The 14,574-nt window shown below is 48.0% G+C and overlaps 1 protein-coding gene across 1 annotated transcript in view; it reads left to right on the top strand.

Annotated features, from left to right (window-relative positions):
• Nucleotides 1-14,128, top strand: part of LOC122374341 (rap guanine nucleotide exchange factor 6-like) — a gene marked incomplete at its 3' end in the record, with an annotated part of 48,815 nt that extends 34,687 nt beyond the window's left edge. The window contains exons 16-28 of the mRNA XM_043353029.1: nt 67-213; nt 629-743; nt 2,204-2,411; nt 3,544-3,716; nt 4,245-4,365; nt 6,299-6,412; nt 7,200-7,299; nt 7,688-7,824; nt 8,355-8,429; nt 10,318-10,428; nt 11,967-12,137; nt 13,110-13,237; nt 14,017-14,128. Of these exons, the coding sequence (XP_043208964.1) occupies nt 67-213; nt 629-743; nt 2,204-2,411; nt 3,544-3,716; nt 4,245-4,365; nt 6,299-6,412; nt 7,200-7,299; nt 7,688-7,824; nt 8,355-8,429; nt 10,318-10,428; nt 11,967-12,137; nt 13,110-13,237; nt 14,017-14,128 (1,712 nt within the window). The remainder of the gene's footprint in view (nt 1-66; nt 214-628; nt 744-2,203; nt 2,412-3,543; nt 3,717-4,244; nt 4,366-6,298; nt 6,413-7,199; nt 7,300-7,687; nt 7,825-8,354; nt 8,430-10,317; nt 10,429-11,966; nt 12,138-13,109; nt 13,238-14,016) is intronic.
• Between the last annotated feature and the right edge of the window lie 446 nt (nt 14,129-14,574).

Below are 14,574 nucleotides of genomic sequence, written 5' to 3'. Positions count from 1 at the left end.
CTGCTCTCCGTCCGTGCCGTAGCCCTCCCCCCCCCCCCCTACTCACCTCCCCCCTTCTGTCCACAGCGTTCAAGGAGATGCTCCAGACGCCGGAGGACGCGATCCGACCCCGCCAGAGGAAGGGCTCTGAGATCTCCGGCCTCAACAACTACCAGAGGCCCCGGCTGCCCGGATCGAACCCGGCCGGCACCGCGGCACCGACCTCAGAGAACGGTAAGGGGACGTGGTGCTTCGGAATAATCCGATAACCCGTCTTGGTAGCGCCAACACCCAACAATGACAACAAGTTATGCATGAAGAATGCAGAAAACAAGACGTCTGCTGGTGTTTCTAGTCACCCACAACCTATCAGGATGCGATATTTGTTGATCGGGCGTCTGGTCAACAGTCGCACCCACTGGCTGGTGGGTGCGACTGGTGCGCCACCTGGTGGCTGGTGATGGCATCGGCCCGCTACCTAAACGCAGTGGCTTACATGCGCTCCAAAACTCCTATATTTGTTAACCGTCAATACGACGACGTGTTTAATTTGTACTTGCATGATCGGGTATCTCTTTTTTTAGTTTCCAAGTGTTCTATTGACCTGAAATGATTCGTTCTGACCTATGTCACGTTTTCTACCTTACAGACCCGACTCAGAAGGACAAAAAGGAGGCGATCCACAAGACGTTCGCCACGCTCGGGCTGCGCACCATCAAGTTCAGGAAGGCGCTGATCAAGGCCATCACGCACAAAACTCCACTGTGAGTAGGCGATACATGGACGCCGGTGGCCATTGCTGGACGTGACGTGCCCTAAACCCTCGAATCATCATCAGCAGGCGATCGATATCTTTGTATTTGAATTACATTATATATTATTATGCATTTGCAATATCGGGACAGGAGGTACACTGTCATGTAGGTTTCTGAGCTCAATATGGACGCATAGTCCGTCGGCGTGCCCCTGAGATCTCCCCAACGAAAAGACTGGTCCCTAGTCTCACATATTAACCCGCGCCCCACTGGGGTCTGCGTATAACACGCCCTACTGGGGGGGGGGGGGGCTATTCATAGCCCCCCCCCCCTAACTCCGAAACTACTGGGCCGATCGTCAAAATTCAAACGGCGTCTGATAGCCCCGGAAAAACTGTCGAGCGAAACCTAATTTCATTGACCTCGAGGTCACCGATGACGTCACAGGTCAGGTCAAAGTAAAAATTATTATCATTTTGGCTTGTTCACGTTTTGGGCTCTGGCCGCCGTCTCACAAGTCAGATCAGGTTCAGTTTTGGTTCACACACTCGTGAACAGATGCTCTAGATACCCTGAGGGTACCAAACTTGTACTTTGATTTTCAGGTCAAGGTGAGGTCATCACAGGTCACGAAAATATTATATCATGTGTCGGTCACGTGACACATGTTTTATGGTCCATTTAGGCCAAAGATTTCGAATTTGATGTCGTCTGTGTCATTCGAGGTCATTTTGAGTCGAATTTAGCTTAGGTCAGGTCACTTTCAGGTCAAAAAAGGTCAAATTTTGAAGTTATAATTTTTCAACAGAAAAGGTGTCTATTGGATGCAGTTTGAGCTCAGGAACACGATGGTGCTATTTATATTGGCGTACGATGTCAAATACGTGGTGAAAAATTGATTTGAAAAATTAATAATTGTGAATTTTTTGCAATAATGCGTATAACTTGGCTATTTTTGAAGATATTTAGCTAAAACTTGCTAGAGTTTTTCATAATAACGCGTTCTATCACATGTATTCCGGTTTTTTTCGAAAAGTCAAAAACTTTTTTGAAAAAAATATAAAAATGTAAATTTTGAGTTTTATTTTATATAATTTTCAAAATTTTCAAAATTTTGAAAATCCGAGATAGCAGTTTGATAGCGCAGTCGATTCTGAGTCCTCTCATGCAAAGAAATTGGATCTAGCTTAAAAACTGAGCCCTTGGGAGCGATTGCCGTGGTTCAATGTTTTGCGTCGAAATCGGCCGAACATGACGTCACTCTGACGTCATTTCCGGCCGACCTATGGTAGCTACGAAGTTCAAATTTTGACACAAGGTGTCAAATTGATGCAGCCGAAGGTACTGAAAGTTTGGTGTCGATGCGTCAAGCGGTTTGGAAGTTATTGCAGAAAAACGGGAGGGGGGCTATAAATAGCCCCCCCCCCCCCAGTGGGGCGCGGGTTAACCCTTCGCCCCCTTTTTCACAGACAAGCGCACCACTCGGACGACACGCTGGTACCGGGCGGCGGCGGCAGCGCAGGGGACGGCCCACCCACCCCCGGAGCCATGTATCACTCTCACAGTAACCCGGACCTCAGTCAGCTCAGCTACGACGAGTGGAAGTTCGACTATCCGGAGCACGTGCTAAAGGTGTACAAGGCCGACCAGAGCTGCAAGTACCTGCTGGTGCATAAGGTGAGACATGGGTGTGAGTGTGGATGGATAGGTTAAAAGTTGTAACCTGTATCCCAGTTTTAGGTAAGAGTTTAAGGTCATTGGTGGAGCCTGGAGGCCTTGTAGGCATTGGCTTCAATCTCCCGCAACGTGTAAAATTGATGAATTTCCATCCCGTTTTCCCATCATATATAAAGGCGGCTAAATGTTTTTAAAGTAAAATTTGCAATGCGTAAGAAAGCGAAGTCCAAGAAGTGTGGGAAATAAGTGAACATTTTTGTGGAGTAACCCCCGAGTAAGTAAAGTAAAGTAATCTGGCAACCGCCGCCCACCCCTGTAGACTGCAGCGTCCGTTTTCATCTGTCTGGATCCACTTGCATTGTGAAGACCATTTGATGTTTGTATGGGAACATGCATAGCTTGTTGAATCTCTAATTATATTCCCAGTAGGCTACTCGTCTTGTTTGTAATTATGCTTGCGCGTTGTGCCTCATTGAATGAATGAATGGAGGCATGCCACTCGACAACTAAGGGTATGCTTCTAATTACAAGTGGAAAGGGTATGATTCTAATTATAAGTGGAATGCTAATTACTGCCAGTTGTGGGGTCCTGCCTTTTTAATTTACGTACCTTGGAAAGGCTATGTAGAGGGCCTGTGGTTTTCCCCCAGTAACGATCTGTAGGATAAATCTGAGTAAGGCATAAACTGTCATGTGGTTGAATGTTTGGTGAGCTATCTTTTGACTGACGGTTGGGGCAGTGATCTGCCATTTCAGCTGCTAATACTGTTCTCGTAAGGCTCTTCTTGACCTTAGTGCTACGTATAACAGTGAAAGTAGAATGTCACTTTTACATATACTAAGCCGCAATAAAGTATCAATTATTACCTGTGGCAGTGTAAGCGCAATGTAAACCGTCTGATAATGTCCGCATTATTATACTTCAGTCCGTTTTACTTGCGGAATGCGTTAGGCACAGAGTACCTCCCTATCTATGTATGTATAGAGAAGTCTGTTCCTTAGGCTACAAAGATCATTAGTATACATTGTATGTATGTATTTTATGTATGTAATTTTTATGTATATACATTGTATGTATTTCCTTGACAAGCTATGAGTGATCACACCATCCGCCATTATTTCTCTCCCGCAGGAGACCACGGCCCGCGAGGTGTGCATGCTGTCTCTGCGGGAGTTTGGTATCACGGATCCGAGCAGTAATTACAGTCTGTGTGAGGTCACGGCCGGAGCCGGCGGAGTGATCAAACAGAGACGACTGCCCGACCAGATGCAGAATCTGGCGGAGAGAATCGGACTGGGAAGCAGGTGAGGAGGAGAGAGGGAGGAGGAGGGGAAGGGGAGGAAAGGAAAGGAGAGAGGTGAAGGGAAGGGGAGGGGAGGGGAGGGGAGGAAGGGAGGACATATTCACAAGACTTGCAGCTTAAAGTACTTGAAGAACTTGAAGTACAGCATGAAGAGAGAAAGGGAGGGAAGGATGGATAGAGAAGGGCAAAATGAAGAAGAGTAAAGGGATGATCATAAATTTGTGACGACTTAACGATAACGAAGAAATTAGGAATAGTTAAGGAACAGCCGTGGAATAATATTGTGGTTCATAGTAAATAAGGGAAAGGTATGTTATTATCGATGTTTAATTGAAGGTGCTTAATATTGAAATATGTTTTCTTACCTACTCCATACGGACATTTTCCCCTTTCTTGGCTGTTCAGTGTTGGCATTCATAAAGTAAAACAGTCATTGGCTGATTTTAGCGGCATTTTCTCGCTGCAAGGACACACGTAAGCCGCTAACTATAAACAGTGTGAACATGACGCCCCTTTCTTACATCCTCAGGTACTACTTGAAGAACAACCAGGTGACGGAGCCTCTGGTGCCTGACGAGCTGGCGGCAGAGCTGCCGCGAGAGGGGAGCGTCCACTTCCTGCAGCTGAACGCTCTGGAGGTGGCCGTCCAGGTAACCGGGGCGGGTCTGTGGAAGGTTAGGTTAGGGTGGGGTCTGGCCGCCGAACTGCCGTTTACTTTCTTCAGCTGAACGCTCGGGAGAGGTGGCCGCTGAGGTAACGGGGGCGGGTCGGTAGGAGGGGGGGGGTGAGCGGTGGGGTCTGGCCGCCGAACTGCCGTCCACTTGCTGCTGCGCCGCCGCTGTAGAGCGGCGCCTGCTCAACAGCAGCGCCTACTTATATAATCGCCTGCCCCATAATTTTAGGAGCCTATTTATGAGAAGTTTTAAGCGCTCTGTTTCCGAGTGGTATTTAGTATTTAGGGATGAGTGAATGGTTCGATGCTGACCTGAGTGCTGTGATTTTGATTGCATTTTAACTCGTTTTTTTTTCTTTTAACACGCGCAGTGGAAGGGGGGGGGGGGCGGATTTCGCCCACCCCTCCTGTTTTTCGCCAATAACTCGCGCCGCGAACATAATATCAATGTGAAATTTTGGCTACCTGTCCAAAATTGAATTGCGGATCTTCTCGTGCAAGAAATAAGAAAATCGGTTCACAACTTTTCTAGTAATAGCGGTGTAAAGTCAAACATCCTGCCGCCGCGGCGGCGCGGCGGCGCGGCGGCCGGCGCTAGCCGTTACGCGCCGCCTGAATTGTAGACTGTGCCGGGGCGGGACGGTTCCGTCTTTACATCGCGCTCCTTACCGCTGATTATATTAGATTCGCGTCAAATTCGGTGAGAAGACTGAGAAATGTACAGGCAATCATATGGTCAAAGAATTTTGAAAATCGGCCGGTAACAATTTGAGTTATGAGTGTGTAAACACAAAATTGTGATTGCCGCGTTTCCCGCGTCCGCCGATCCCGCTTCAGCCGGCGACATCTTACCCTTAGCAGGCTTCTAACTGCCATATTTATTGTTGGATTATCTAGAAATTCACCATACATACTCCCAAATGTTTGTTCTTTCGTATAGTGAAAGAAAAAAGAAAATCGGCCGGTAACTTTTTGAGTTATCGGCGTGTAAACGCAAAAAAAATCGCTAATATGGCAGATTTGACCACATTTGACCTCATTTGACCTTGAAGATATTGACCTAGGGTCATGAAATTCACACAAAACAGAGTTCCCCATGGCCCCCACCTACCCTCCAAATTTCGTCTTTCTAGCTCCAGTGGGAGCTGAGATCTTAGGGGGGGGGCGACATCCGCCCCCCCCCCTTCCACTGGGCGTAGTACTCGCAACCCTTCCACTGCGCGTGTTAACTGAGACGCGACCCTCATAATAGCCATTTTAATATGGAGTGTTTTAATTGTCAGTACATACATTCATTGACCAGGGCGGGTCTGTGGGGGAGGGGGAATGAAGGGGGCTAGGGTGAGCGGTTGGGTCGGGTCTATGGGTAGGGTGAACGGTTTGGTGTGGTTCATTTCATAGGGGTGGGTTAGAGTTGGGGTCGGTAATAGTGTGATGTGGGGTGGGGTCTGATGGTCTAGGGGTGGCCGGGTGAGAGCTGACTGTTTCTGGTCTAGGTTAAAGACTTGTCCTTGTAGGATAAAACCCGTCCGAAGGAACCATTAGGAACTGGCCAAAATTGATTATCATGTAATTAAGCAGAACTTTTATGTAAAGCAGGGTGGGCGCTCTAAAAATATGTCGATGGTCAATGTCACCTTGCTCGTGATTCTCCTCTTGAATGCTTCATAAGAACCAGCGCACTGCTATAATGCATTCGGCATTGTAAGGCTATCAGCTCTTACCTCAAATTCGCTTCTGGCATGGTCCTATCTTTATTTTATGTCTCTTATCATTTTCAGCTCACACTCAGCATGTTTCTCACATTCCCATCTCGCATTCACTCCCTAGTGCTGGGCATCACGCCCGATTATGCTAAACGCGTATATACCATACAAGCATAACTCCCTTTTCTGCGACTTCTTTTTCAGCTTACACTGGACGACTTTAGCCTGTTCCGACAAATCGAGGCCACCGAGTATGTGGACGATCTGTTTGAGCTGAAGAGCCGCTACGGAACGCCCGGACTGAGGCAGTTCGCCGAGGTAAGGCGGGACGCCGCCGCTAGAGTGTAGACTTAATGTGTGGCGTTGTGGAACCAGAATATTCGGCTGGGATTCGTAAACGTTCGATCTTGGCACGATGGGCTTGGAAACTAACTCTGATCTCATAGGAGGGTTGAGATCCCGTGAATGACACCGTTTTTAATGCTTTGTTAGCTGGGCTTTAATAGTTTGGTTGTGAACTGGCATGAAAACTTGAGGTATTCGTGTAATTGATTGAAAACCAGCACTGTAGTTTGGTGTCGGGTCGCAGAAACCGTTCCTAAGTAGCGCGATTTCGTTAACGGTGTTCTTGCTATGTTTGTATCATCAGTTTATGCAGGATGCTGTGAGACTTAAGTGACTTGTCACTTGTAATCAATAAGTCCTCTCTGTTATTTTGATCCCCACTCCCTAAGTTTTGTCTTTAACCCGATTGACCTGACCTGACCTTTTTGCTGGTGAACCGTGAGCTGTTGTCTGTTGGGTCATTGACCTATCCTGACCTGACCTGACCTGACCTGTCCTCTCTACAGCTGGTGAACCGTGAGCTGTTGTATGTTGGATTACTGACCTGACCTGACCTGACCTGACCTGACCTGACCTGACCTGACCTGACCTGACCTGACCTGACCTCTCTACAGCTGGTGAACCGTGAGATGTTCTCTGTTGGATTACTGACCTGACCTGACGTGACCTGACCTGACCTCTCTACAGCTGGTGAACCGTGAGATGTTCTCTGTTGGATTACTGACCTGACCTGACGTGACCTGACCTGACCTCTCTACAGCTGGTGAACCGTGAGATGTTCTGGGTCATCACTGCAGTCTGTGGCGAACACAACGTCGTCAAACGAATGAAGATCGTCAAACAGTTCATCAAAGTCGCCCGTACGTATCATCTTGTCTGTGGCGTGTTACGAAGCATCTTGTCTTGAAAAGAAAGACTGTTTTACTGCGGTTATTTTCCTTTATGGTTACAACAATCTATTGAAAACACTACATGCCCTGGCGGCGGACAATCTGTAGCTGACTGACGATAATCTTACTTTCAGTATATGATAGCCATAATAGTTTTTCCTCTCAACGAGCGTTTATTAGTCACATCATTCATGACGAGGTAGTATCCTGCGGTGCATCATATTTTAACACGTCGGTCCTTTTGACATTTTTAACATCCATCTCACACATCTTTCTATTTCTTTTGTTTTCACATATCTTTCAGTGCTCACGTCAGCTCATATATCACTATATACCCCCCCCCCCCCCCGCCCCACAGGCCACTGCAAGGAGTGCAAGAACTTCAACTCTCTCTTCAACATCGTCTCCGGCCTCAGCCATGGGGCGGTGGGGAGGCTGAAACAGACCTGGGACAAGCTGCCCACCAAGTACCAGAAGATCTACAACGATATGCTGGTGAGGACGTGGGGTCGACTCTGCATCGAGGGGGAGGATGGTGGTAGGAAAAATTGAGGATGATAATGGATTCGGAACTCTAGTTATTCCTTATGTAATTGTCTGATGTATTGGGTATCAAAAGCTGGAGGTGTGACTTCTGGGTATGATAAACTGTGGCAATTCAAGGGGAGTGGGTTGAGTTTGGATGTACAGTGTGCGCAGTCTCTAATGAGGACTGAGTTGAAAAGACCTTATGGGGACTGTCGAGGGAGCCGGGTTTAATGAGGGCGGTGGAGGGAGGGGAATGCGGGATTGGGTTTGATGGGGGTACGCTCGTGAATGGGCCGGCCTGGCTGGTAAGCTAGCCTGGAGCAGTATGTGCCATTGTGACTTCAGAATAAATCAGCTGCAACTATTTAACTAAATTCATGCCCACTTCACCTAGGTGCCAGATCGGTTTCGTCCAGCATTGTCAATCCAACCCTCACTCCCATCCCCTTGTCCGACGACACCAATTACTAACCGCTGGCTGTCCTGTGACACCACAGGGTCTGATGGATCCCAGCAGGAACATGTCCAAGTACCGCAACCTCATCACCTCGGAGCACGTTCAGCCCCCGCTGGTGAGTAGTCACGAGTCACTTGAGTCGCCCGTGAGTCAACGGAGTCAGGTGCTACATCACGAACTGCTTGTCATGAATTGCTTGTCACGGTACCAGTCACGGCGCGTGGCATGTGTTATTGCGGGAATCACGATGCGGTATAACGCGTAAATAGTCACAAAATGAGTTACGGTAGTGTGTTATGGCTTTGGAGAGACATGATGTTTTTTATAACAGCGGTCGTAGTGATTGGTTAGCCCGCGCCCGGCTGGGGGTCCTGGATTTCCACTCCCTGCTGGGGGGGGGGGGTGTTTGAACACCCCCCCCCTTCTAACTCGGCTCCTGGGCCACGTAGCGATACGCGGAAGGCGGTGTTCGAAAGAGCGTCAAAAATAATGAGGAAATCACTTAGGTCAATTTTTTGGTCAGGTCAAAGGTCAGGTCACCAGAGGTCATTGAAGGCAAAATTTCGCCGATTTCCAGGTCGAATGTTGTTACCGATGTCCTTGCTCACTCACACTGCTCGTAAGTCCGCACAGTCTGTATTTAACCACCGCCGCACACCGAATGCCCCGCCGCGCCGAGCACAGCCGGCCAGCCGGCCGGCTCCGCCAATGCCCCGCGACCGCGGTCGGGTCGCACGGGCGAGCCCAGCGCGGACAAACTAGAGGGCCTCAACGCACCGCAGGGGCGGCTCCGGTCTGGGCTTATCTAGCGAAGCCGCGCGACGCGGTGTTTAATAGCGCTCTACAACAATGTCAACAATTTCCAAGAAGCCAACGCATAACTCGGGAACCAATAGAGCTACAGCGCCGCGGAAAAGCGCATTCGATAGCCCTATTAACGCCCTTTCTGATTATATTTCTCAGATTTGACCTAACGTCAACGGTTTTGCCTGCGGGGGGCAAAAACTGCAAAAATAGCCGATTTTTTCGGAAACAGTTTTTCTGCAATAACTTTTGACCCAAGCCTTGTACGAGCTTACTTTTACCAACATCGTGTTCCTCTCGTCAAGACGCATCGAATGAACTATAACTTGACCTTGAAAGGTCAACTTGAAAATTTGACCTCAGGTCAAGGTCATGACCTGACCGGAAAGGGTCATGTTGCATATCAGTCGATCCGTATCGTCGAGCTGAACACATCTAAGGCGTTTTCATCGCTCTAGCATGCCTCTATCAAAAGTTATTTGCGAAAAACTGTTAGATACCATTCGTGACCTAAGATGACCTCAGGGCATAAACAGGGGTCACGGACACCATTTTCATGTTCAGCGTGTCCAAACCACTTGTAATTTAGTGTTCGGGAGTGTTTATAATGTCTTTCGTCCAAAAGAGGCGCATTTCAGTTTTCTCCCATTGACTTAAAATGGGGAGGTCGCAAATTTGACCTGACCTTAGGTCATCGATATCAAAATTCTGAGATATACATTTTGTACATGCTATTGCTCTTAGCAATCGCTGAAAGTTTCAAAGCGATCGGTCACTCGGTGTAGCTATGACAGACATTGAAACTTTTTATGAGGTGAGGTCACTTCAAGTGACCTGGTGACCTGACCTTGAATGACCTTGGTCTGAAATTTTCACAACATGTGTAGAATTGATGTATGATCAGTGTAGCGCCGCCGTTTTTGAGATATTCGCGAAAAACCACAAGGGGGTGTTCGAACACCCCCCCCCCCCCCCCTAGCAGGGCGCGGGTTAATCAGTATTTAATTTGTTGGACCAGTACATACTTAAGTGAGTACCTATATTAAAATCGACTATGTGATATATTATAATCATCCGTTTGTTCCATTTTACGATTGTCCAATCGTTTCGTTTTGCACGACGATGAACTCTGAAGTGCGAACGCTCCAAAATCATGTTCCATTATTTTAACTCATTACAATGGCTGTTGTCTCGCTCAGATTCCGTTCTACCCGATCGTGAAGAAGGATTTGACGTTCATCCACCTGGGTAACGATACATGGGTGGACGGCCTCGTCAACTTCGAGAAGCTCAGGATGATCGCCAAGGAGGTATGGCTGAGCCGAGATTGTAGGTTGTTGGTAGTGAGGGTGGACTTGTTGAAGCTGAAGTGTCACATCTGACACCACTTCCCTGTCTGGTACTTGAATGTAAAAATTAAAACGTTACTTTTACCCTGGCATACGGGTTCCCCTCAGGCTGATATACATAAGCGTACTTCCAAACAAGTTCCTCCTCAACTTCTCGCTATTGCTTTTCCCTCCTTATATAATACCATACCATACTATCAATATCAGGTGGCTAGAAATGTCCTTTCCTGTGAACGTCCAAGTCGAAATGGTCTCACTTCATTGAAGCATATGCTGTTGGTAACGCATTGAAATCAGTATGTCTCTGTTCCAATGCACCAATTCCATATTATCAATTCCATATTACGTTATTTCTCTGCCGAGAAATAACGTAATATTATTCCGAGGGAAGAATATTAGTATGCTACCATTCCCCCCCCCCCCCACACACACACACACACACACAACCTCACCCCGCCTCTCTCTCTCTCTCTCTCCCTCTCTCTCTCTCTCTCTCTCTCTCTCTCTCTCTCTCTCTCTCTCTCTCTCTCTCTCTCTCTCTCTCTCTCTCTCTCTCTCCTCTCTCTCTCTCTCTCTCTCTCTCTCTCTCTCTTTCTACCTCTCCTCTCCTCTCCTCTCCTCTTCTCTCCTCTCCTCTCCTCTCCTCTCCTCTCCTCTCCTCTCCTCTCCTCTCCTCTCCTCTCCTCTCCTCTCCTCTCCTCTCCTCTCCTCGCTCTCTCCTCTCTCTCCTCTCTCTCCTCTCTCTCCTCTCTCCTCCCCCTCCTCTCTCACTCACTCACTCGCTCGCTCACTCACTCACTCACTCACTCACTCACTCACTCACTCTTTCACTCACTCACTCACGCAACTCACTCACTCACTCAGTGGCGCGGGAACTTCTTCCAGACTGGGGGGGCTGAACCATCATAGAGATCAACCTAGGGTACCCCCAAATCTAGTTTTTTCATCGGTTTTAGGCCACTTATTTTTCAGACCTTGGCCTTTTCAACGAAAAAAAAAAGAAGAAAATATTTGCAAAAAAGTGAGACCCATTCCGTCTCAGCTGAGTGAAGAAACTACCGTTTTGGCAACCTGGAATAAAGGTTTTAAGCTGCCAAATGAGTTGCCGAGTCAGTAAAATAGGTAGATTTTTCACTCACATGCTATGCTTTCTTTCTTTGTGACTCACAACCCCTAATTTGGGGAGGACAAGCTGCCCCAACGGTTCCTGGCCTCATGAAAAGTTGTGAGGCACCGCCCCCACGGCCCCAGAGTTGTGAGGGCAAGCTTCCCCCACTGCCCTCTCCCCCGGTTCCCGCGCCTATGTATGAATCTATGAAATTGAGTTAGTAGATTTCCGATTTCGATTCCTCCAGCTGGGGGGCTCAAATACATTACGAGCCCCCCCCCCCCAGCCGAAAAGTTGGAGGGGCTCAGCCCCCCCCCTAGCCCCCCCGGTTCCCGCGCCACTGCTCACTCATTCTCTGTCTCACTCACTCACTCACTCCTTTCTCCGTCAGGTGCGCTCTCTGTCCGACATGTGTTCGGTGCAGTACGACGCCTGCTCCATGCTGGAGCTGGCCGGTCACTCCGGACTGGGACAACTGACACTCACCGCACAGAGGAACGCCACCGTCAAACGACGCAGGAAGTCGCAGGCGCAGTCCAACCCCAAGAAAATGTTCGAGGAGGTAGGTGACGCGGTGGGGATACTGTGGGTTCGAATCTAGGCGTAAGCAGAGTTTTTGTGATCAGTTTTTGTTTATTAGATCAGGTATTTTCATTTGGCAGCCTAAAATTTCGATTTTAGGGATCAAGGTAGTAGAAAGAAACTATATATCATAGACCTCTGTACACCGTCATAAGCTGTACATGCATCGCACCCGTCATAAGCTGTTCACTGAATAGCATTGCTGCCCGCCCCCGATACAGGGTAAATACAGCAACTAGTTTATTTAGTAAAAAAAAATAGAACCCTCAAGTTACCGGGAGTTTTTTCTCGTGTTTTTACCTCCCTTGGCCCCCTCGTTAGCTGGTGTCTGCTGCCTCGGGCTGTGGGCCATGACTAATGAGGAGCTGATTTGCGAGTTTGCCCTGACTAATTAGTAGATAAGCAGCGAGACAGAATAACGAGCCAGACGTCCTGCGATCCGCGGTCGATGCCGGACAAACAGAATTGAAATAACTTTGTGATATTGAGTTTTGTCTGCTGCTTTAATGGAAGGTGTTTGCGTTTACAATCATATTTTGAAGAAAGCAAACAGTTCTTTGCCATTATCGCTATTTATTTTTGCATCACTTTTTGCATGTGTGTATTATATCTTTGTAAGCATCAAAATCACCCTCTTAGATCAAACCACCTTCGCTCCGTTACAACCACAACCAACCTTGCTACTTCATTGTCTCATCTTTCACTGAATGTTGACAACAATTTTGCCCGACTTTTTTATTGGGCATTGCCTGTAAAAAAAAAAATGCTGGATGAAATAAAAACACCCCCACCTACGCGTATTGTTAGTTGTATAAATTAAAAGTCTGTATTCTCCAAGTTTGTATTCTCCTAGCTTGTATTCTCCAAGTTTGTTTTACCTAGCCTTATGTTCTCCAAGTTTGTCCTATCTACAGGCAGCATGTTCACGGCGATGTTGTGATGTGTGCGGCAGGCTCAGATGGTGCGCAGGGTGAAGGCCTACCTGGGCAACCTGAGCGTCGTACAGGATGAGGAGAAGCTGCTTCAGATGTCACTCGAGTGTGAGCCGCCGCCGGCCGGCTCATCCACCACCACCACACGGTCAGTGGATGTTACCAACAAATAAACAGACAAACAAACGAACAACCAAACAAACAAACAAACAAACAAACAAACAAACAAACAAACAAACAAACACGATCAGTGGGTGGACATAGTAACCCGCTGCTAAAACATGACAATTCAACTAACAGAAAAGCAGAGAAGCAAACGAACAAGCAAACACGGTTAATGGATGGACGGGCAGTGGCAGCTGGCTTACCTCAACGAACAAACAAACATACAAACACGGTCAATGGGTGGATGGATTGTGTCCGCGTTGTCAACGCGCTCTAAACCCCCTCCCACAAAAACACTCAGTCGATTGAGCCCTGGTTGCAGCGGGAATGAGAGTCATAACAAGCGTTATGCTTGTCGTTGCGCAAGAGCTGTCAGTGGCAGTTGGACGTGAATGGCTCATTTTGATTTGAATTGGCTCGTAAATGGCTCATGCGTGATTTAATGTTGGGCTGAAAATATTCTCTGTTCGCCTACTGTTGGATAGGTAGTATCACCCTTATCATTTAGCTGTTTGTGTGTCATACCACAAGCAGTGTCATTTCTCTGTCCAATTACCCCCTGTTCTGTTGGACAGACGATGTCACTCGTCCTGAAAATGACCTCGCAGTCGGCGCGCCCCTAACCCCCCTCACTCGTCCTGTCCACCACAAGCAGTGTTCTTTCTCTGTCTTATCACCCTCTCCACATTGTCATTTATATGTCTAATTGCTCTCTCCACAGTGTCATTTCTCTGTCTAATTACCCTCTGACCTGTTGTATAGACGGCGTCACCCGTCCCGGCCTACGCTCTCCACAGTGTCATTTCTCCGTCTAATTACCCTGTGTTCTGTTGTACAGACGGCGTCACCAGACGTCCCCTACCCTCTCCACATTGTAATTTCTCCGTCTAATTACCCTGTGTTCTGTTGTATATACAGACGGCGTCACCCGTCCCCTACGCTGTCCACATTGTAATTTATCCGTCTAATTACCCTCTGACCTGTTGTATAGACGGCGTCACCCGTCCCGGCCTACCCTCTCCACAGCAGACTTGTGATCAGCTCAATTGAGCCGGCTCAAAAATCAGCTCAGCTCATGAGCCGGCTCAACATTTTGCCAAATTGTTGAGCTGTGAGCTGAGCCGGCTCAGTAATGCATTGAGCTGAGCTGCTGTCTGAGCTGAGCTGAATGAGCTTGAGCTGAGCTGAGCTGAATGAGCTTGAGCTGAGCTGAGCTGAGCTTGAGCTGAGCTGATTGAGCTGAGCTGAGCTGAGCTGAGCGAGCTGAGCTGAGCTGAGCTGATTGAGCTGAGCTGAGCGAGCTGAGCTGAGCTGAGCTGA

Source organism: Amphibalanus amphitrite, unplaced genomic scaffold (assembly GCF_019059575.1).
Source record: "Amphibalanus amphitrite isolate SeventyFive unplaced genomic scaffold, NRLGWU_Aamphi_draft 001643F_arrow, whole genome shotgun sequence".
NCBI classification, from domain to species: Eukaryota; Metazoa; Arthropoda; class Thecostraca; order Balanomorpha; family Balanidae; genus Amphibalanus; species Amphibalanus amphitrite.
Note: the sequence above shows the minus strand (reverse complement) of the source record. Positions and strands in the feature narration are given on the sequence as shown.